The sequence below is a fragment of the Eublepharis macularius genome, chromosome 5, assembly GCF_028583425.1.
Source record: "Eublepharis macularius isolate TG4126 chromosome 5, MPM_Emac_v1.0, whole genome shotgun sequence".
NCBI lineage: Eukaryota > Metazoa > Chordata > Lepidosauria > Squamata > Eublepharidae > Eublepharis > Eublepharis macularius.
In genome coordinates, this window is record NC_072794.1 from 166,551,549 (window position 1) to 166,574,480 (window position 22,932).

The 22,932-nt window shown below is 47.8% G+C and overlaps 1 protein-coding gene across 1 annotated transcript; it reads left to right on the top strand.

Moving 5' to 3' along the window:
- The first annotated feature begins 6,454 nt into the window (after nucleotides 1-6,454).
- On the top strand, nucleotides 6,455-21,603 carry LKAAEAR1 (LKAAEAR motif containing 1). Its single transcript, XM_054979194.1, has 4 exons — nucleotides 6,455-6,518; nucleotides 14,745-15,073; nucleotides 19,562-19,684; nucleotides 21,430-21,603. Exons 2-4 carry the CDS (start codon nucleotides 14,777-14,779, stop codon nucleotides 21,490-21,492), a joined length of 483 nt encoding a protein of 160 aa, XP_054835169.1. The 5' UTR covers nucleotides 6,455-6,518; nucleotides 14,745-14,776; the 3' UTR covers nucleotides 21,493-21,603.
- The last annotated feature ends 1,329 nt before the right edge of the window (nucleotides 21,604-22,932 follow it).

The window sequence follows — 22,932 nt, forward strand, 5'->3', positions numbered from 1 at the left end:
ACCCAGCAAGCTCCCAGGACAGAAGGAAGATTCGAACCTGAGTCTCCCAGTTCGTGGTCTGGCTCTGAAATGACACCACGCCGGCTCTTGACCCCTCTACTCTGTTAGCCCAATTTCTTTGTTTGGATAGCAATTTGGGTTGGAGCCCAAATGTATTGCTACTGTATTTTATTATTTTAATGCTCTGAGCCCATTTACAGAGAGAGCAGATAATATTAACATTAACATTAACATTGACATTGACATTGACATTGACATTGACATTGACATTGACATTGATATTATCAATATCAACAACAACAACAACAACAACAACAATAATAATAATTTTAAAGATTGGCACATTGGGCAACATTCCTCCCAAGGCTATTTGCAAGAGTATGCACATACCTGGGCTTACTGAGTGATGACTGTTCTATCTCCAGATCCAAATTTTGACAGAGCTTCTAAAAATATACCCAACAAATTCGTTACGGTGAACTTAAATTAAGGGATCACTTGCAGAAGGAACCACAATTGGTTGAACTGGATATTCTGGCCCCCACAACACATACCTCCTACAACAACAAAAAATGTGCTGCGTATGGGGATAAAAATAAGTGCTGGGATGTTGTCAGAATGATTGTGATAATTTGTTATGTGACGTGCTTTGATACAAAGAGTTCTATCCGTCCGTCCGTCCGTCCGTCCGTCCGTCCGTCCGTCCGTCCGTCCATCTATCTATCTATCTATCTATCTATCTATCTATCTATCTATCTATCTATCTATCTACCTACCTACCTACCTACCTACCTACCTACCTGGTATTGCTCATAACAGCTATCGCCTTAAGCAAAAGTTAAAATGGGAAAAACCTTACTTAATATTATTTCTCTGAGATATAATTATTGCCCCTGTATATTTTGCCAAGGAAAGGGTAACGGAATCATTTGTATCCGATAATAACCACGTCTCGTGGGATCTCATATTAGGTAGTTCCATATTTTTAAGCAGAGGAGTGATTAAGCTGGCCCTCAACTCGCTAAATATTGGACACAAGAGTACTATATAGATGCAAAGAATTATATTAATATAGAGCAGGAGGAGGAGGAGGAAGATCCCAATAAAATAGTATTCCTTCCGTATCAAATTCCCTCCTCTCCAAACGGATCCTCTCCAGACAATTCTCACCCGTGTATCTACGGCCAAACACTAGCCACACCATTACACACACACACTCCCAAATCCCCAGACTGTAAGAATACTTAAGTGTAGTACACCCTGTGTTTTAAAACAAGAAAGCTTAGTTTGGGTGTCTTCCAGTTCTGGGGACGCATCCACAAGACTTCACTTTTCTCCCCGGATTAATGAATCAGGAATGTCTAAGGCTTCTTTTCCCCTCCTGTTTTGTATTAACTAGCTGAGCTTTTCTGCACACGTTGGATAATGCACTTCCAATCCTCTTTATAGATAATTTGGAATGGATTTTTTTTGTGTGCGGAACAAAAAATCCACCTCAAACGATTGATAAAGTGCATTGAAAGTGCATTATCCAACGTGTGCGGAATCAGTCTGTGTATTTTTAATCCCCTGTACAATTTAAATCCAATCCTTTCCCCCAAAGATCAGTTGGCTCCTCTTTCCCTTGTTTTATCCTCACATCACCCCTGTGAGGTAGGCTAAGCTGAGAGCATGTGTATTACCTAAGTGAGCTTCCATGACAGGGTGAAGATTGGAACTGGACGTTCCCAGTTCCTCATCCAGCACTCTAACCACTACACCACACTGCCTGCATGCTTAGCAGTATAACAGCCAGAATCGTAGCCCATTTTCCTCCCCAGGTGGGGTTGTTGGTTTTCCAGGTGTGGCTTCAAAGAGATGAACAGTGACGTGTCATCACAATTGACAGGCACTTCTAGAATCCTCTGGCTAAGCTCATGGCCTATCCCACAGGCTTGTTGTAAGGATAAAACAGAGGAGGGACGAAACATGTATCCTTCCTCTGAGATCTTTGAAGGAAGGACAAGATTTAAATGTATGAAATAGATTGGTGAGCATTTTAGCATCTTTGAACTGTTTTTGTGCTCATAGTCATAGTAGCTAAAGTTTTTTCCTCCTTGCTCAACATTGGTAATTATGCTGTCAAAGAAATCCACCATGAACCAGGAAGAATTGTGGGTAAGCAGGGGGATGGAGCCCCACCTTACTGTCCTTTCCCTTTTCAGTCTCCTTTAGAATAAGGGACAGGGAGTTTCTTTTTAGAATAAACTCCCTGTCACATAACCAGGGCTCATTTCGAGGGGGAACGTGCAGGAACGCATTTCCAACAGTTCTCCAAAGAGGTCACATGTCAGGTGGCCCCTCCCACCTGACTCTCGGCCATTTTGGGCCCATTTCAGCCTGGATTGGGGCCGAAACGGCCTCTGATGGGTGGTGGATCACTCTCCCACTCAGCAGTGGCCTGATCCTGACCATTTCGGGTCCCTTTTCGGCCATTTTCAGTCCCTTTTTGCCATTTTGGGCCCAATTTCAGCCCTGAATGGCCAGAATTGGGTCCAAAACAGCCAGGATAGGTGATGTCAAGGGGTGTGGCATATGCAAATCAGTTATGCCAATGACACACTTCCGGTGATGGCAAGGGGCGTGGCATATGCTAATGAGCTATGCTAATGAGTTCCTCCAGCTCTTTTTCTACGAAATGACCCCTGCGCATAACCCATTTACCTCTTGCTTTTCAAACAATTCTTAGGAAAGTCAAGGCACTGCTCCAAGTGGAATGGGGCACCCTCTTGCCCTACATTGGTCATGGCAGAAGTTTCTCTCCTACTCCCATAATGCTAGATCTGTTCAGGGCGGGGGGGACATCCAGGAAAGTTCATGAGCAGCAAATTCAGGACAGACCAATGAAAAGTGTTCCTTTACACAACACACAACCAACTTGTGGAACTCTAAGCTGCAAGATGTAGTAATGGTTACTAGCTTAGCTTCGCAAGAGGCATTTAAAAGACCATTTTGTGGAAAATAGATCCATTGGTGGCTATTAATAACATTTGATTTATATACCGCCCTTCAGGACAAAGTAATGCCCACTCAGAGTGGTTTACAAAGTGTGTTATTCTTATTCCCCCAAACAACAATCACCCTGTGAGGTGGGTGGGGCTGAGAGCTTTGGAAAAGCTGTGACTGACCCAAGGTCACCTAGTTATTGGAGATGGGGTAAAATCAGAGACCTTATGTGTTAAGCTTTGTTTCTAAGCCTTCCAGAGGTATAACAACAACAACAAGTGTAATATGCCACTCTTCTAGACAGATGAGTGCCTCTCTCAGAGCTAAGCTACAAGAGACAAATTTCAAGAGGAGGAGCACGTGAAGGGAGTCGCAATGTTAGCTGGGAAGCTGAGTTTTAAAAGAGATCGGAAGGCTTTGTCGATTTCCCCTCTCTACAGAGCCAGGGAGATGGCTGTTCAGAGGGTTTGTTAATTTCCTCTTTGCCTCCTAGAAGCAAAGGTGAAACTGACAGAGAAATTGACAAAGCCTTCTGATCTCTTTTAAAACTCAGCTTCCCGGCTAACATTGCAACTCCCTTCACCTGCTCCTCATGTGATTCGTCTCTTGGAGCTTGGCTCTCAGAGTGGTGAACAAAGTCAAGTGTTATTATTATCCCCACAATACAGCTGGGGAGTTAGGGCTGAGTGGAGTGGCTTCCCCAAGGCCATCTACTGAGCTCACGGCAGGAGTGGGATTCGAACCAGCAGAGTGCTGACTCGCAGTCCAGTTAATTCACCACTATGCGGCAGCATTTGGCCATGCTGAACTAAATGGGATTTTTAATCCAATCCGGCAGCACTCATCTGATTGAAAAGAGTCCAGTAGCACCTATAAGACTAACCAACTTTACTGTAGCATAAGCTTTCAAGAACCACAGCTCTCTTCGGTTGCATCTGACGAAGAGAGCTGTGGTTCTCGAAAGCTTATGCGTACAGTAAAGTTAGTTAGTCTTATAGGTGCTACTGGACTCTTTTTCTGTTTTGCTACTATGAACTAACACAGCTAACTCCTCTGGATCATCTGATTGAGACTGCAAGTCATTTCAGGTGAATAAACGTATATCGTAATTTGAAAGCAGTCACTGAAAAGCGGAACTGGGGAAAGTGGAAACGACATGATGAATATAATGCCAGTCTGGATTTTGCCATAAAATGTTTTCAGGAATTGGGATGCAACTCAACTGAATATAATGAATGGACCCCCTGCGATTTGACCTAGGTTTGCCAACCTCCACATAGTGGCTGGAGACCACCCAGAATTACAACTGGTCTCCAGAATACAGAGCCCCACTCCCCTGGAGAAATTGGCTGCTTTGGAGGGTGAACTCTACGGCATTATATCTCACTGAACTCACTCCCCTCCCCAAATCCTGCCCTCCCCAGGCTTTACCCCCAATCTCCAGGGATTTCCCAGCCCAAAGTTGGCAGCCTTATCTCTAATGCTCTTACATTCAATCTAGGGAAAAACTGTTTACTAGGTTGCTGTTTTGCTTTCTTGTCTCAATATGATAACCAGGTGTTGTTTGTGACAGAGTGCAGAGCTGAGATCCATGAATAGCTCATTTGTGAGCTTTTTAAAAAAATGCAAATAGCAGCTACAGAAATGCCCGATTTGGATTGTGTTGGAAGAGGAGGCAGCTTAACCCTCTCCCTATACTGTTTTCCCAGCTTCAAACACACACACACATACAACCGAGCTGCACTTTGCCTGCAGAGGGGGAGAGACCTCTATAGTGCCTAAGGAGCTTTCCTCCTAATGAACAGGGCTTTTTTTCAGCAGGAATGCGGTGGAACGGAGTTCCGGCACCTCTTAAAAATGGTCACATGGCCGGTGGCCCCGCCCCCTGATCTCCAGACAGAGGGGAGTTTAGATTGCAGTAGACTAAAAATCAATCAATCGATTGATCGATTGATCGATTAAATTGTGCTAGAATAGACTGTAGCACTGCAGACTGTGTGTGTAGCAGATTCCAGCTCTGAATGCTCCTTTGCCTAAACATCTCCCTGGTGGAGATGGAAAGTGCTGTTAAATCACAGCTGGCGTATGATGACCTCATAGGGCTTTCAAGGCAAGAGAGACATCTCCCTACAAGCAGAAAACTAGCATCTCATGGTTTCCCCCCTTGCTTTGCTCTGCTGGGTTTCAGTTTGCAGGGAGTTTTAACACAGGCAAGTATTCCCAAGTGCGATCTTCTACTTGCGGTCTGAAAAGTGATGCAATCTATTCTGCCATTTCAACAAGGAACTGCCTGCACATGTGAACCGCTCTCAGTTTTACTCAGGGAACGGGGAAGACCTGCCAGAGCAAGGAATGCTTGGACGCTCTCCAGTTCAGCTCACACTTTGTTCTCCAGGCGCAAAGAGGGAGCTGGTTTTTCAGTGGACTGTTTTGTCTGCTTATAGATTTGCTTGTGGCTGTTTGGCGAGTTGCTTCAATATATTTCTACCAATGTACAGCACAAATGGCTTTTTGCGCCCGCGTGTTCTCTGCCCGTTGAAGTTCTACTCCCCACCTTTCCATCCTTGCTGCTCTGCCACTCCACTCAGCAAGGAGCTGTTAAACAGACAGTTAAATCAACCAAAAATCATGTAAATCGATCATAAATAAATGCTGGGTTTTTTTAAAAAAAACCCTGCCATTTGGTGTTTACTTAGGCAAACACTGAGGGCCAAGCTACGCATGACGAATGACACTTGAACGGCAAGTGTATTTCTCCCTGTTCACTTGCCCTCCACTCAATCCACTTGCCGTTCAAGTGTCATTCGTCATGTGTAGCTTGGCCCTTAGTTGCCAGCAACATTAATGGCTAGCAATCTTTTTGGACTGGCAGCTTTTCCATGCATGCAAAGTTCAAGGTGGGAAAGGACTCCAACCTGTTTGACAACTGTTCGAACGGAGAACCTAACAGACCCAGAGATCGGCTCACGTTTTACCATCACAGTCGAACATGGTCGATTCAGCTGTTGAACACGTTCCCTTTTAAATTCATGGCCTCCCCAGACAGAGGCAGCCCAGGACACTTAAGAGAGAAACACACACACACACATTACAACCTCTCCCATTAACACATTTGTGCTTCTTTGCTGCTGTTGTTCACATCACCAGACCTTGCACTGGAAAACGCCCTGTTGGATTTCTCCCTAAGGGTCAGACATGTCTCCTTTCCACTCCATGTCCTTAATTGCACCCTGAATCAGCCACTGAAAGAGGCTATCTTGCATTAAAGCTTTCCTGGGGAGATACTGCAGAACTACGTGGGCACACAGGTCTCTGTGCATGGGTGGGGTGCAAGCTGCATGCATTTATAGTACTGCTGGCCTCGAGGAAGTAAACTGTGTTTTTTTCTTGTCTCTTCTGGCAGTACACCTGAAAGCAAAATTTGACCTGCTGTCTCCGTTCTTTTGGCCTGCAGGGAAACTCACCTTGGATTGCCAAGCTACCCTGACAGAGCTACTGATCTAGCGCCGAAAAATTCACCGATTCCCCCAAAGGTAGGTGGCGTCCTTTGGAACTGACTGAGATGCTGTTCATAGGAGATAAACTCATGAAGCCGCCTAACCACATCTTGTCCACGCTTGGTTAAGCCGCACCTCCACCTCCGTCAGATGTTATATGGTTTTTATACGGTGAGCAGGTGTTTTATTAGAAAGCTGTGTTCATTTATTGTGATTTTATCTTGTATGTTTTATCTTCTGTTGTAACCCGCCCTGAGCCCACTTACGGGGAGGGCGGGATATAAATATAATAAATAATAAAATAATAATAATCTGACTACTGGTCCATCTTGTCCATGCCGACAGGCACCTGCAGGCCTTCCTTGGGACCTTCTGCCTGAGGTCCTTTAACTGGAGATACTCAGAACTGAACCTGTCACCTTCTAGATGCAAAGTATACTGAGATGCACACCTCCCAGACAGCTGATACTCATCTCTGTTTTCCCTTTGTCATCTGAGGGCCAAACTAGATGTGACAGTGACCTTTATTTGATTTGATTAGATTGACATCCTGCCCTCCCCATGAACGGGTTCAGGAAGGCTAACATCAACAAAACATCGATAAACACAGTCTTAAAAACACATAAAACTATAAAAGCTATCACTAATCACAGTAATTCAATGCGAGAAAATGCATATGTGTGTGTTATGTGCCATCAAGTCGCCTCCAACCTATGGCGACCCTACGAAGGAAAGACCTCCAGAACGTCCTATCATTAACAGACTTGCTCAGATCCTGCAAAATGGAGGACGTGGCTTCTTTTATTGAGTCCAGCCAGGGGCGGCGCAAGGGTTTACCACGCTCCCAGCCGGCCGGCTGGCCGGGCGCCCCTGCGTGCGCGCGTGTGCGCATGCGCGCACACCAGCCTGTGTGATGATGTCATGCGTGACGTCATCACGGAAGCGCACGTGCCGCCGCCAGCCTGATTGCTGCGGCGGGTGGCCTCCAAGCTCTCCTGCTCGGTTGCCTGCACCGCCGCAGATGCCTGCCCGCGGTGGCTGCGCCTGGCCGGGGGCTTGTGCTGGCGGCGGCAGCGGCGCAGGGTGGGAGGGATAGGAGGCTGGTGCTTTGTGGCGTGCGCTCCCGCGTGCCGCACTTCCTCCAGCGCTCCCTCCGGCACCCCGCACCTGTGACCACCGCCTACCTGGCCTCAATAGGCCCGCCGCCCCTGAGTCCAGCCATCTCGTTTTAGGTCTTCCTCTTTTCCTACGGCCTTCCACTTCTCTTGACTTTTCCAGATGTGACCAAAGTACGATAGCCTCCGTTTTGTCATTTTAACTTCTAGGGAGAATTCAGGCTTGATTTGATCTGGTACCCACTTATTTGCCTTTTTGGCTGTCCGTGGTATCTGCAGAACTCTCCTCCAGCACCACATTTCAAATGAATCAATTTTCTTCCTGTCGGCTTTCGTTACTGTCCAACTTTCACATTCATACATAGCAATGGAGAATACCATAGTTTGGATTATTTTGATCTTGGTCCCCAGAGAAACATCTTATCCTTAAGGATCTTTTCTAGCTTCCTCACAGCTGCCCTTCCGAGTCTCAATCTTCTTCTGATTTCTTCATTGCAGTCTCCCTTTTGGTTGATGATTGAGCCAAGGAATAGAAAATCTTGGAGAATTTCAATTTCCTCATTGTCAACTTTAAAATTGGGTAATTCCTCAGTAGTCATTACTTTTGTCTTCTTGATGTTCAGCTGTAATCCTGCTTTGGCGCTTTCTCCTTTAACCTTCCTCAGTAGCTGTTTCAAGTCTTCACTCATTTCTGCCAGTAATGTGGTATCATCTGCATATCTCAAATTGTTAATTTTCCTTCCACCATTTTTTACCCCAGCTTCTTCTAGATCTAGGCCCTTTTCACACTGCTTACCTTCACTCGCAACAGTGTGGAACATCGCGCTAAACACGCGGAAGATCATGTTTTCTCGCACGAGAAAAGCGAGCTTCCGCATTTTTTGTGTGATGTTTCGCGTCGTTGCGAGTGAAGGTAAGCAGTGTGAAAAAGGCCCTAATCCAGCTTTCCTTACGATATACTCTGCATAGAGGTTGAACGGGTAGGGAGGTAATATGCATCCTTGTCTGGCTATGTATGTAAAATATATAAGCCACTATGACTGATTCCGCACACGTTGGGTAATTCACTTCCAATCCTCTTTAGAGATCATTTGGAACTGAATTTTTCGTGTTTGAAACAAAAAATCCACTTCCAAACGATTACTAAAGTGCATTGAATGTGCATTATCCAACGTGTGCGGAATCAGCCTATAAAAGGCATACCCTTAAATTCTACAGGGTCGACTGTGGAATGGCACCAGAGCGGGACAGAAAACGGGGCAGGGCAGTCAGGGGAAAAGATGTCCGCCATTTTAAAGTGATGTAAAAGTACCGTGAGGGCCTGATCCTAATCAGGCTTAGGCACCTTTGTCCCCCCACCCCACACAAACCTTTTAAGTTCTGAAGAAGCTGTTGTGGGGGGGGGGGTGCACAGCCATTTCAGCCCTGAAAAGCCATGGGCGCATGGGACAAGAGTATATCAGCCCGTCACGCTGAGGCCCCTTGCCGCATTTTAAAAACTATTTAAAATGGAGGTGGTGCCTCTATGGCAGGCTCGAGGGCAGCATCACGTCTCATTTGGCCATGAGTCAGATGGTGAGGTGGAAGCCCATACGGTGTGGGAGGGATGTGCATGCGCTGCACCGTCTCGCTTCTGGGCACTGCACTATAGAATCTCCAGGGGGAAGATCCCCCATCTGAATGCCTCAGCAAGAATACAAATCGGTTTCTGATACTGGGCAGAGTTTTGTAAGAGGATCAGACCCTCAAAGCTGCCCACGGCAAGTTGAGAACAAGGCAGCTCAGTGGATGGCTTGGGACTCTTCCTGCATTGGAGGCAACAGACAGCCACTGAAGTCTCTGCTGCATTGGCAAGAGGGAGATGTGCCCTTTCTAACAGGTTGCTGGAAGACTAGAAATAAGTGCTAGTATCATCCATAAAACCATTTCCTCTTTCTTATCGGCAACAGCTAGTGTGATTTCCGCTTTTCAGGCTGTAGGCATCAGTTGCAACTGGAAGATGTTTCCTCTTCAAAGTCTTTTTGTCTGTCTGTCTGCCTGTTTTTTTCTTTTTCTCTTTTTCTCTGTCTTCCTCTGACCTTCCTTCCTCTCCCTCCCTCCCTCCCTCCCTCCCTCCCTCCCTTTCTTTCTTTCTTTCTTTCTTTCTTTCTTTCTTTCTGCCTGCCTGCCTGCCTGCCTGCCTGCCTGCCTGCCTGCCTGCCTGCCTGCCTGTTTTTTTCTTTTTCTCTCTTTTTCTCTTTCTGTTTTTCTCTGGTCTTCCTTTTTTCTTTTTCTCCCTCCCTCCCTCTTTCTTTCTCTCTCTTTCTCTCCCTCCCTCCCTTTCTTTCTTTCTTTCTTTCTCAGTCCCTGTCTCTCTCTGTCTCTCTCTCTGTCTCTCTGTCTGTCTCTCTCTCTTTCTTTCTTTCTGTCTGTCTGTCTGTCTGTCTGTGTTTCTCTTTCTCTTTCTGTCTTCCTCTGACCTTCCTTCCTTCCTTCTACTCTTTCTCTCCCTCTCTCCCTCCCTCCCTCTCTCCCTCTCTCTCCCTCCCGCCCTCTTTCTTTCTTTCTTCCCTTCACATTTGGTATATTCTAAATACACCAGATGCACCAGGGTGACCATCTCTTTAGCCACCCCCTATATTTTCAAAACCACCCCAACAGTGTGCAAGCTTAACAAAACATACAGACCTTTGTGGAGTTCACGAGTTAGAACCTGAAGACTAAAGAGACTCACTTCTCCCTTCACCTCGCATTGGGACTACTCAAAATATTTTATTATTAACAGTGTGCTCCAAACTTCCAGTTCTAAGCCCCTGTTCCTCTACCTTCAAATAAAAGCTGTTCGTTTAAGTGGAGTTAGGCTATAAAAAGGGTTACAGTGTATATTAAATATACCAAACCTCACCAGGGTTATCGTCTTTTCAGCCACCCCTTATAGTGTCAAAACAATGCAAAATATTGTGCAAACTTAAAAAAAAAAAACCAAAAAATGGCGGGAGGGAGGATCAGGTCTTGAACTTAAGATCTCTAGATCCTGTGCAGAACAGAAAAAAATAATGCTGGGATGGCTGGCGTCATGGCAGGTAAATCCCCTTCCTCTTTCCTGCATGGCAAACTGAGGCCATACAACTTGTGCAATTTGCATCCACAGGCTGTCTGTTTAAGCTTGTAGAAAAGAGCAAGAGTCCAGTGGCACCTATAAGTAGGGCTTTTTTCCTGGGAAAAGAGGTGGTGGAACTCTGTATTATCATGCTCCCGGAAATGTGTGATGATGTCAGTTCCGGAAGGGACGTCACTCCCAGAAGTGACACCGCTTCCTGGAAGCCAGCACAAAGCATTACAACGAGATAAATGTTAGTTAGCTTGGAAAATTACACTATTATGAGAAAGGGGTTTTTTTCCCTTTCTATATCCTCTACAAAAAGTGAAATCTTCCATTCCCTTTCCCAAACATTTCATTTCTTTGGAATTATGTTTTAAAATATGCAAGAAGGAAGGAGCCTCTAAAAATCCAAAACCCATCTCACAAATCTGAATTCTAACAGATTCCCTCTAGCAGGTAAATGACAATAGCAGGTGTGATTGAATAAGGTGGGGTATGCAGAGGGGTTGTCATTTGGCATCTGAAATCACTCCACTCTCCAAGATATAAGGACAGATGGACTCATATTCTAGCTGTATCCGAAGAGGTGAGCTGTGTCTCACGAAAGCTCGTACTCTTTTCTACTGCTACAGACAGACTAACACGGCTACCCATCTTGTTTAAGTTTGTGTTGCCAATTCTGGCTTGGGAAACTCCTGGAGATTTGGGGGTGGTGCTGGGAAGGGTTGGCAAGCTTAGTTTAAGCCCTTACCCTTTACAGCCCTGCAGGATTGTTAGTTCAGCTACAAAAAACTAACGCAGTTGCCTTTATGGAAGTGGGCATCACAGTCGTATCATAAAGGTCCGCAGGGGTCATTTCTTAGAAAAAAAGCTGGAAGAACTAATTAGCATAACTCATTAGCATAACTCATTAGAATATGCCACACCCCTTGCATCATGGGAAGTGTGTCATTAACAAAACTGATTTGCATATGCCACACCCCCTGATATCACCTATCCTGGCTGTTTTGAACCCGATCCTGGCCATTCAGGGTCAAAATTGGGCCCAAAATGGCAAAAAGGGGCTGAAAATGGCCAAAAAGGGGCCCAAAATGGTCCAGATCGGGCCACTGCTGAGTGGGAAACTGATCCACCATCCGTCAGAGGCCCAATCCGGGCCGTTTCAACCCCAATCCAGGCCGAAATGGGCCCAAAATGGCTGAGAGTCAGGTGGGCGGGATCACCTGTCATGTGACCTCTTTGGGGAACTGCCGGAACTGTGTTCCAGCGCGTCTCCCCTCGAAATGAGCCCTGAAGGTCAGGCAACCTGACATGCCGTCATACATCCATCTGCTACACGGCTATCAGTCAATGCAGAAACCTGACACAAGCACATTTAAAACTGTGTTTCTGTTTTCCACACTGAAAAGAGGCTGGAAACTGCTCTAAATAGCAAGCGTGAATTCGGTCACAGTAGAACTTCAGCCTACATTATAGAATGGCGCCAATTCCTCTCATCTCCAGTTCTCTTTGCTCCTACGTCCTACCAAGAAAGCGAGCCTTTTGCTGGCAGCTCCAGCCTCCTTTGATCTCACGCCTGTAGAGAAATTGGAACTCAAAATAGCAGACGCTGGAAACTGAAGGATATCTAACTGTCTGAGCATTTCGAAGCAGCCCAGAAGAGTTGTAAGCAGCTCAAGAAAATAGAAGGTCATTCTGTTTCTATTTTAGACCTCTCGCCTAACCCTATTCTCAATACCCTGGCCTGGGCAGATTCCATGCATACTTCAAGCAGTTAAAAATGAACCTCTAAAAATGTGGAGTGCAAAGACAAGGAGCATGATCCAGCCCAGGGCCAGTGTCAGAGTTTCTAGTGTCTGAGGCCGGGGGGAGCTTCAGGGCTGTTGCCACCCCTATGCGCGCTCACGCGAGCACCCAGACTGTATGATGACGTCACTGCGTGTGACGTCATCACGCAGCATGCCTCTGCATGCCGGCCCCATTGGCATGGCAGGCAGCTGAGATGGCGTGTGGGTGGCCTCCCAGCCCTCCTGCTCAGTTGCCCCGTGCCACCCTGACTATCTGCTGCACCTGGCCTGCAGCTGTGTGCAGGTGGTGGCGGCGGCAGTGGTAGCATGGGGCAACCGAGTGGGAGGGCTGGGAGACTTCCCGCTCAGACTGCCCCGTGCTGCTGCCACCAGCTCGCGCTCCCACCCGGGCATAGCAGCTGTGGGCCAGGTGCGGCAGGCAGCCGCGGCGGCACGTGGGCGGCTTCCCAGCCCTCCCGCTCACCTGCGAGTGCTGCCACCACCAACTCCACAGCACGTGCGTGCGCCCCCCCACCCCGGCGCCTCGGTGCTCAAGGTGGCTGCCCCTGATCCAGCCATGTGCTACAGTCCCTTAGGAACCGGACTCTTTCCATGCTCTTGTTTGTTCCAGTTGCCCTTGCACAGGAGAACTTCCTGGGAGACAGTTCCAGAGGGCTTGCCAACAGCATTAGGTACCATTTTTGAAGAATTTCTTAGTATTTGGGCCTCAGTCCGTACCGTCCCCAACACTTCCCCGCTCCAAGCGTTCCAATCACAGAATTTGGAGATTGCAGGTAATTTGATGTGATAAATGGAAGCCCCCCACTGTGTGGGGCATTTGGATTATGCTGTAGCTACACTCATGAGATACAAAGAACCAAGCTAAAATGTCAGCTCAGCTGCTGGGTCACTTAACAGCTAAGGGGCAAAGACTCAGTGGCAGAGACTTAGCAAATGGTGTCCTGTGATGCCATAAACCCTCTTCTGGTTGCGAGACTGGAAGTGACATCACCTCATTGCTGGACACTCTAGGATTTCCCCAAAACTCTATGGTAATCTATAGAGTTCCAGGGGGGATCCTACAGCATCCCGAAACACAGCAACGTCATTTCCAGTCACCCAGCTGAAAGTGGTGTTGCAGAATGCTGTTTCAGCCCCCCAATGAGGGGGCTACTAAAGGAGGCAACCTGACCTGCCTATACCCAACCCTTGGAAGCTGGTTTTTGTGGGTGCAGAGAGCGGACGAGAGAAGGGGAAGAAATCCATTCCATGAATTTGGGTATTCTCTGTTGGATCCAACAACCCAAGTATGCAGTGTGCTACTACGAGCACTCAAGAAACATTGGCTTGTATCCTATTGCTCAGTTGAGCGAAGTATGAATAGCCTTTCTCCGGCCGAAAGACTCTTCCTCTGCTAACACTTCCATTAGAGGATAAAGGTTTGTTAGACTGGAGCAGGGCTCATTTTGAGGGGGAATGCGCAGGAATGCAGCTCCAGCTGTTCCCCAAAGAAGTCTCATGTCAGGTGGCCCCACCCACCTGACTCTCGGCCATTTTGGGCCTATTTTGGCCTGGATTGGGGCTGAAATGGCCCGGATCGGGCCTCTGACATGTGGTGGATCACTCTCCCGCTCAGCAGTGGCCTGATCCTGACCATTTTGGGCCCCTTTTCGGCCATTTTCGGCCATTTTCAGCCCCTTTTTGTCATTTTGGGCCCACTTTCGGCCCTGAAGGGCCAGGATTGGGTCCAAAACAGCCAGGATAGGTGATGTCAGGGGGTGCGGCATATGCAAATCAGTTATGCTAATGACACACTTCCAGTGCTGGCAAGGGGTGTGGTATATGCTAATGAGTTGTGCTAATGAGTTATGCTAATGAGTTCCTCCAGCTCTTTTTCCACGAAATGACCCCTGGACTGGAGCAAGATTTTAGAATTTGCTGAGCAGAGCCGAAGGATACTGACCATTTGACCGGATCCTCAGAGCTTTTTAGGAGGTGACTGGTTTTCCACCCATGTAGTACAACCTTCTCAGCTCCCCTGTGCTACTGCAGCCCAAAATGCTGTTCTGAAAAGACAGGGGAGTCTATGGGAGCAGTGATGGAGGGTGGGAAGAAAGTCAAACTCTGCAGTGGGGGGCAAACCTATCTGTGGAAACACTCCATTGCTTCCAAGCCATATTCCAAACGCAAAGTATTATTTGCTCTTTTTAATATCCTAAGTGGAGAAGCACAGTCTCCCTGCATCTCCCCTTTTGAGAGGGTCTGGTTTTCCTTGCAGTGTCCCGTTCCCAGTCTCCGAGATAAACCAAGATGCCAAGTACTGAAGTTTGCATGAGCCGCAAGAAAGCCAACACCAGATTCAAAAAGGCTTCACCTACCAGCGACACGATGAAGATGTCTCCCGAGCAGAAAAGGCGCTTTTTGGCGTTTGCTGATCCCAGCGAACCGAAAGTGAAGGCCATGCTCTCTACGGTTGTCCTGAAGGACCAGAAGGCTGTGGAAGAACAGGAAAAGGTGACGGAGCAGAAGAGACTTGTTGGGATCCTCAAGGCGGCTGAGGCTCGGAACCGCCTTCGAAACTCAAGACTTCAGTATCAAAATTTGAGAGTAAGTATATCTGGGTCTTTGGGTCTTGACGCCCTTTGACCTTCCCCCTCCCACCCCATCACGTTCCCCATAGCATAGTGAAGGTTTCACATGGTGTGGAATAACAACAACAACAACAACAGTGTACTTATACATAAACCTGGACAGATTTATACCACCCACAGAGCGATGAACAAAGTCAGTGTTATCCCCGTAATACAGCTGGGGCACTGGAGCTGAGAGGAGGGGGTCACCCAAGGCCACCTGCTGAGCTCATGGCAGGAGTGGGAGTCGAACCAGCAGGGAGCTGATTCACAACCCCTTTACCACTACGCTACAGCAGACAAGGAATGCTAAAGCTCAGGGTAGCCTGTAAGGACAGAACTCAGAATAAGACAGGGAAGTACTTCTTCATAAAATGCGTAATTAACTTCTTGAACTTTCTGCCACTGGGCCTAATGACAGATGCTTTTTGTAGATGTTCATACAAAGGAACTAGACGCGTACGTGGTGGAGAGCTCTATCCATGGTTGTCACTGTGCGTTGTCCCTTGCATGGGGCTTTTGTTCAGCCTTTGCATCTTGATGCTTATCTGATGCTATTTCAATTGACACTGTATGTATTTTCATGTCATGTAGCTTTTAGGCTTTGGAGAAAAAGGCAGACAAAACTGTTTTAAATAAATGATGAGCTCTTACCTTGTGAGGGCGAAAAGAATGGCCTTGAATGGAAATTTTAGCATGGATTTTAGCATGCTGTCCTCTTAATGGTGCCCAGAAACCGATCTATACACAACCTTGACCTCACTTCATAAGAAACTAAAGCAAGCAAGCAACGCTTGCAAGTAACTCTCTCTTACGTTCTAGCTGTGCATTGGGACCAGGAGTGGAGCAGGTGGCAATGCCCACCCTTGCCTTCACCTGGCTGGGATCAGGAGGGGAGCAAGTGGCAAGGCCCACCCCCGCCTTCACCTGGCTAGGATTAGGAGTGCAGGTGGCAGCAATGCCCACCACCCCTTCATCCAGACGGGATCAGGCGCAGAGCAGATGGCAATGCCCACCCCTTCACTTGGGTAGGATTAGGAGCACAGGTGGCAGCAATGCCCACCACCCCTTCACCCAGTGAGGATCAGGTGCAGAGCAGGTGGCAATGCCCACCTACCCCCTTCACCCAGCCAGGATTAGGTGCAGAGCAGGAGGCAATGCCCGCCCCCTTCATCCAGCCGAGATCAGGCACAGAGCAGGAGGTAATGCCCACCCCCTTTCACCTGGCCAGGATCAGGCACAAAGCAGGAGGCAACGCTTACCCCCTTCACCCGGCCGGGATCAGGTGCAGAGAAGAAGGCAATGCCCGCCCCCTTCATGCAGCCAGGATCAGGCACAGAGCAAGAGGCAATGCCCACCCCCTTTCACCTGGCCAGGATCAGGCATAGAACAAGTAGCAATGCCCACCCCACTTCACTCAGTCAGGATGAGGTGCAAAGCAGGTGCCAATGCCTACCCCCCTTCACGTAGTCGGGATCAGGAGCAGAGCAGGTGGCAATGCCCGCCCCTGCCTTTGCCCAGCCAGGAGCAAGAAGGGAGCTGGTGGCAATGCCCACCCCCCATGTTCACCTGGCCAGGATCAGGCACGGAGGAGGAGGCAATGTCTGCCTGCCCCCCTTCCCTTTCTAGATCCCATTGTTTGTCTTTCTTTTTCCCACAATGGGCTTTGTTGCTAGTCTAAATGAAACCTCCAGGTTCCGAGGCAGTGTACCTGTGAATCCCCGCTGCCATGCAGCAACAGCAGAGGAGGGTCTCTGTCTCTGTGCTCTGCTTGCAGGCTTCTCAAGGGACATGCTGCTGACCACCAAAGGGAACAGGAAACTAGTCTAGCTGGACTTTGGTCTGGTCAAACATGGTTCTGCTTATATTCTTATGAGCCGCTGCTACCACCCCACAAAGTCTCACCTTCCGGGGTACAGCTTCATGCCTGTGCGCTTTCTGGTTAGCACTGTCCCATTTCCCTTGAGAATGGCGAAGGGTTTGTTAAAATAGTCGTGGGAATGGGACATTGGTTAGAGGAGGGTAGGAGGAGAGGTTCAGCTATCCAGAATACCCTTGAATTTCCTCCTCCGAACAGATGGCAGTTATCATTCTCTTGGCCTCCAGACCGTGGAGGCCAAAGGCTTTGCAAGCTCCTTCTTGGAAGCAGGGGACACCTGCCAACACATTCCCTCCGTTCTGTAGCGTAACAGTTGCAGTTTACATACAGCAGGCCAAGTTTCTCCATATATAATCCCCGTGAGAAAGCTTGTTCTGGAGAATTTGCTTATTTTAAGCCAGACCGCCTCGAGGAAAGTATTGGCTAGTATCCTCATGTTCCTTTTGGCCAAGCCGTCCTCCAGCCCATGGGTTTTAGACTTGGCTGAGCTGCGTGGCCGCATAAAAGCCTCTCTCTTTTTCTGGTCCCCAAAGAAATGATATCATAACCAGCCTCCTTCTGTAACCATGGGCCGCGCAGCTATTTATGGCTCTCGGTAACGAATATGCTACAGAGAGTAACCTTGAAACAGGCTTGGAAAAGACTTTTCTGCGGCTACCGTTGTGCTCCTCCCCTGCCCCAAGCTCGAGGCCGTTCTGGCCAGCAAGAAGCAGCACCTCTAGAGGGTCTTCCAGTTTGCAATAAATAACGGCCAGCTGTTGCAGGATCCCAAAGATGGGCAATGAGCAGATTGCATCTGTACAAATATGCATGGTCCAAACACAACAAATGGCTTATGGAGGATTTTGACCTTGTCGGTTGCAAGACCTGAGCTGCCTTTTCAAATTGGGGGGCAGGAACCCAACACCTTCTAGTCCAATTAACACCACAATAACCCTGTGCAGGGCTTTTTTTCAGCAGGCACGCAGTGGAATGGAGTTCCGGAACCTCTTGAAGATGGTCACATGGCTGGTGGCCCCGCCCCTTGATCTCCAGAGGGGAGTTGAGATTGCCCTCTGCGCTGCCGCGCAGAGGGCAATCTCAACTCCCCTCTGTCTGGAGATCAAGGGGCGGGGCCACCAGCCATGTGACCATTTTCCCCGAGGGCAACCCACTGAGTTCCACCACCTGTTTTCCCAGAAAAAAAAGCCCTGCTGACCCTATGAGGTAAGATAGACTGCGACTGACCGGCCCGTGGTCATCCAGTTAGCTTCCTAGCTGAGTAAGGATTTGAACTCAGGACTCTCAATCGCTTCTAATCATCACACAATGCTATTAAACCAGTGTCTGGGTTGTGGGGCGATCGAGCTGGGGACCCGGCTCCCAGCCCTTGACGGGGTACAATCGAAACCTTCATCAATGGTGAAGAGTCTGGGTGTGACCTTGAATGCCACACTTTCAATAGAGGCCCAGGTTGCGACCGTTGCCAGGTCTGCCTTTTTTCATCTTCAACAGGCCAGGCAACTGGCGCCCTGTCTTTCGCCCCGGGATCTGGCCACAGTAATCCATGCAATGGTCACCTCCAGGCTAGACTACTGCAACTCACTCTATGCTGGGCTGCCCTTGGGCCTGACCCAGAAGTTACAGCTGGTCCAGAATGCAGCGGCACGTGTTCTTACCGGAACGCCCATCCAAGCGCATATCCATCCTGTGCAGTGCCAGCTGCACTGGCTCCCAGTGGAGTTCCAGATCAAGTTCAAGGTGTTAACTTTGGTGTTTAAAGCCCTCCATGGACTGGGGCCAGCATACCTGTGGGACCACCTCTTCCATTACGTCCCCTGCAGGGACTCCTGGTGGTCCCCGGACCAAAGGACATTCGTCTGGCCTCAACCAGGAGCAGGGCTTTTTTTGCCCCGGCCCCGGCCTGGTGGAATGCTCTCCCGCTGGAGATCTAGGCCCTGCGAGACCTGTTACAGTTCCGCAGGGCCTGTAAAACGGAGATGTTCTGCGGGATCTTTGGCTGAGGACCAGCGAGTGTCCTTCTTCTTCCATCTAAGACCACCACTTCTTCTGGGGCTGCCCTCGGCCATCTGCTATGTCCGTATACGGACTCCCAATATTTGTTTAAATAGCCTGCCCTTGGACTATTTTAATGATTTTTTAAAAAATTATTATTGATTTTATGTTTTTGTGATTTTAATATATTTTTTAATGTTGTTGGCCTCCCTGAGCCCATCTGTGGGGAGGGCGGGGTATAAACCGAATAAAATAAATAAATAAATTCACTTTAATGTTTAAATCCCAAGCTGCCTTTTGAAGGCCCTAAAAGTGTCTTTAATAAGCATTTGGCAAGTTCACAGACCATAGCTATTAGCCATGGCAGCCAAATGGAACCTCCATGGAAAGAGGCAGTCTATCTCAGAATTCCAGGCACTGGGGAAAGACAACACAAGGGGAGCTGTTATTTTCATATCTCGCTTGTAAGCTTTCTAGAAGAATATACCCAGCTGTTCAGGGGGGTGGGACGAGATGGTTCTTTCATCTGGTCTCCCAGGGCTTTTCTTCCGAATGTCCACCAACTTTTATTGGGCTCCTCTTGATCTCCAGGCACAAGAGATCCACTTCTTGATCTCCTTCCAGAGGACCACTAAAGGTGCCGTGCGACTGGAGGTCTTCCTCCCACCCAGGAAGAACCTTGCTAAACTATCTGACTGCATGAACACCGTTCAGGTATGTTGGGAGAGTCAGTTCTCTTGGCCCAGCCATTTCTTCTCTCTGCAGCTAATTTGGAAAGGCAAACAAGAGGGGCTGGCTGGCCAGAAGAGCATCGTGCGAATTCTGCCCGTGAATGGGCTGCAAAGCTCTCATTATCAGATGGTCCACAAAGGATGGCATTGCTCCTTCGGATAGTTTCCCAGGAAGAAATGTTGTACCTGTGCGAAAAAGGCAGCAATGGCTAGCTTAAGTGGCTTTAAGAAAGGTTGAATATGGGACCCGTGAGGACCCAGGGGTGGGGGAATTTCATTTCCCTCACTGGCTCCCTCCCTGCTCCGTCTCTGCTTGCCCCCTCTTCCCCTCCCCATTTTCTCCAGCTTCTGCCACATTGGTTAGCCACATTTACACTTTCCCCGCTTCATTCCTTTCCTCCCTCCCCTGTAACATTTTCTGCTTTGTCCCAGTCCCTCTGCGCTAGTCTGGATAGCCCAGGTGATCCTGATCTCGTCAGCGTTCAGAAGCTAAGCAGGGTCGGCCTTGGTTAGTAATTGGATGGGAGACCGCCAACAAAGACCAGAGTGGCAGAGACAGGCAATGTCGATAGTCTCTTGCCATGAAAACCCTAGCAGGGGTCAACGTAAGTCAACTCTGACTTGAGGGAACTTTCCACCCTCCCTCTCCCTTCAGTCACTTCCCCGATCTACTTTCCTCGACCTCTCAACCCCCAAAGCCGTTCTCCTTCCTCAACACAGGCAATGAAACACACCCTCTGTCCTGAAAGTCCACCATCCAAGTTATGTAGGGGACAGATGGTGGTTGCCCAGTCCTATGCAAATACTCTCTGCACATGCCCAGATGAACTCTCTTCTTTATTACCATCTCCCATGCACCAGAACTAAACTCTATCAATAAAAGTTTTCAATAACTGACCCAATTGCATACAATTAAGATCCAAAGCAGTTAACCACGTTAGTCTGTAGTTGCAAAATAGTAAAGAGTCCAGTAGCAACTTTAAGACTAACCAACTTTATTGTTATTAAGCTTTCAAGAACCACAGCTCTCTTCATCAGATGCATCTGACAAAGAAAGCTGTGGTTCTCGAAAGCTTAATAACAATAAAGTTGGTTCGTCTTAAAGGTGCTACTAGACTCTTTACTATTATACAATTAAGACTAGAACATTACCTGGAAAAGGTAAGAATGTATTTGTCTAATAATGTAAGTATTTCAAATAGGACTTGTTTTAAACAAGTTTGTAGTTCCTGGAAGCATTTTCAAAAAGAGTCCAGTAGCACCTTTAAGACTAACCAATTTTATTGTAGCGTAAGCTTTCAAGAATCAAGTTCTCTTCGTCAGATGCATGATACAGAGACTGGTCAAATATAGAAGAGGAGGGAGGAGAAGAGGAGGAGAGAGAAGAGGCAATTGAACTTGATTCTCGAAAGCTTATGCTACAATAAAATTGGTTAGTCTTAAAGGTGCTACTGGACTCTTTTTGATTTTGCTACCACAGACTAACACGGCTAACTCCTCTGCATCTATGACCATGGAAGCATTTTGGAAGTCTTGGTAGCAGAAGGAACAATGTTTAAGTAGAGGAAGATATGAAATGTAATAACAATACTTCCTTTAGAATTATTTCATTTATGTTTTTCTCTCTCTTCCCTTACCCTGCAAGATTTGGACTTATTTTCCTGATTCTTTCTGGGCGGTTGGAGGCCCTCTGGTCAGCTTTCTCATTTCCTTTTTCTGTGTCTTCAGAGGAGACGAATTGAAGAGATACTGGAAGATGAAAATGGTGAGATTTTTATTAGAAGGCCTTGAACTGCACACGGATCGACAAAGGGAGAAGAACATGGACAGCGAGAACCAGCTGAGAGAGAGTATTTAGGAAGGTTGCAGCTTAGTAACGTTAGTGCAGTGCAGTTCAATAAACAATGTGGATTCTTCTGAGCAGGAGCAGTTCCAGGCGCTGGGGACATCTCAACAAGACACTCTCGGCCCCTTCTGAGAGTTTCTCTACGAGCAGAACCACAAGTGACAAAAGGCACAGATTGGACACTTGTCTGCTTCCCTCAAGTTTTGATGATTAATGTAGGCATCCTGGTCTTGCAGCTTGGCTCTCTGACTGCTGTCCAATGGACTTTTCAACTGTCACTTGTCCAACATTCCGCCAAGCTGCCTACATTTCCCATCAAAACTTGAGGGAAGCAGACAAGTGTCCAATCTGTGCCTTTTGTCACTTGTGGTTCTGCTCTTTATGAGAAACCTCGGCGTGTGGTCTTCAAGTATTGGGAGATGCAACGTTAGCCAGGAGGCGTAGTTCAAAAAGACAGAGCCAGCGGAGATTGATCTTCAAAGGGTCTGTTAATTTCATCTTCATCTACGGGAAGGCTCTGTCAATTTCACCTCTCCAGTCTCAAAATATATGGGATTGCAACCAAAGGGCAGCAAGGAATGGAAATGGGCTGGAGCTGCCTTCCAGAGCCGGGCTTGGACCTGGAGAGGTTCTAATGGGCTGAAATGTCCCTTCTGGCCTTTCAGAGCCCCTTCACACAGCTCCGGTGTATAGGAAAGCCTTTGCTCTGCCACTGGCTCTGTCTTTTTAAACTACCCTTTACAGCTAACATTGCATCTCCCAACAACACATGTTCTTCATATGTCAGATGTCTCGTGTAGAAAGGGACTTTGCTGCTCTTCTTGTGCACTAGGTAGAGAGGCCAGGCAAGCACATCGCCAGCGCTGCTCTGAGTCCCCCTTGCCTCTGGCTCACCTGCATGGACCAAGGGAGCTGTCTCTCACTACCTCTAGGAGCTGTAGCAGGTGTTTGCCCACATGCTCAGTGGCTCTTGCTGCACACAAGCATCCCTGCCTATTCATACTCAAGGAGGGGTTGTGGCTCAGTGTTAGAGCATCTACTTGGAATGCAAAAGGTCCTTGGTTCAATTCCAACCATCTCCAGTTAAAAGAACCAGATAATAGGGGATGTGAAAGACTTCTGCCTGAGACCCTGAAAAGCCGATGCCGGTCTTAGAAAATACGGAGCTTCATGAACTGATTCAGCATAAGGCAGCTTCATGTTTGTTTCATGTTAATTGGTGCCCCGTTGGGCATAGTGGAAGATGCTGAACTAGGAAGGAAAATAATAAAGAGTCCAGTAACACCTTTAAGACTAACCAACTTTATTGTAGCATAAGCTTTCGAGAGCCACAGCTCTCTTCGTCAGATGCATCTGACGAAGAGAGCTGTGGTTCTTGAAAGCTT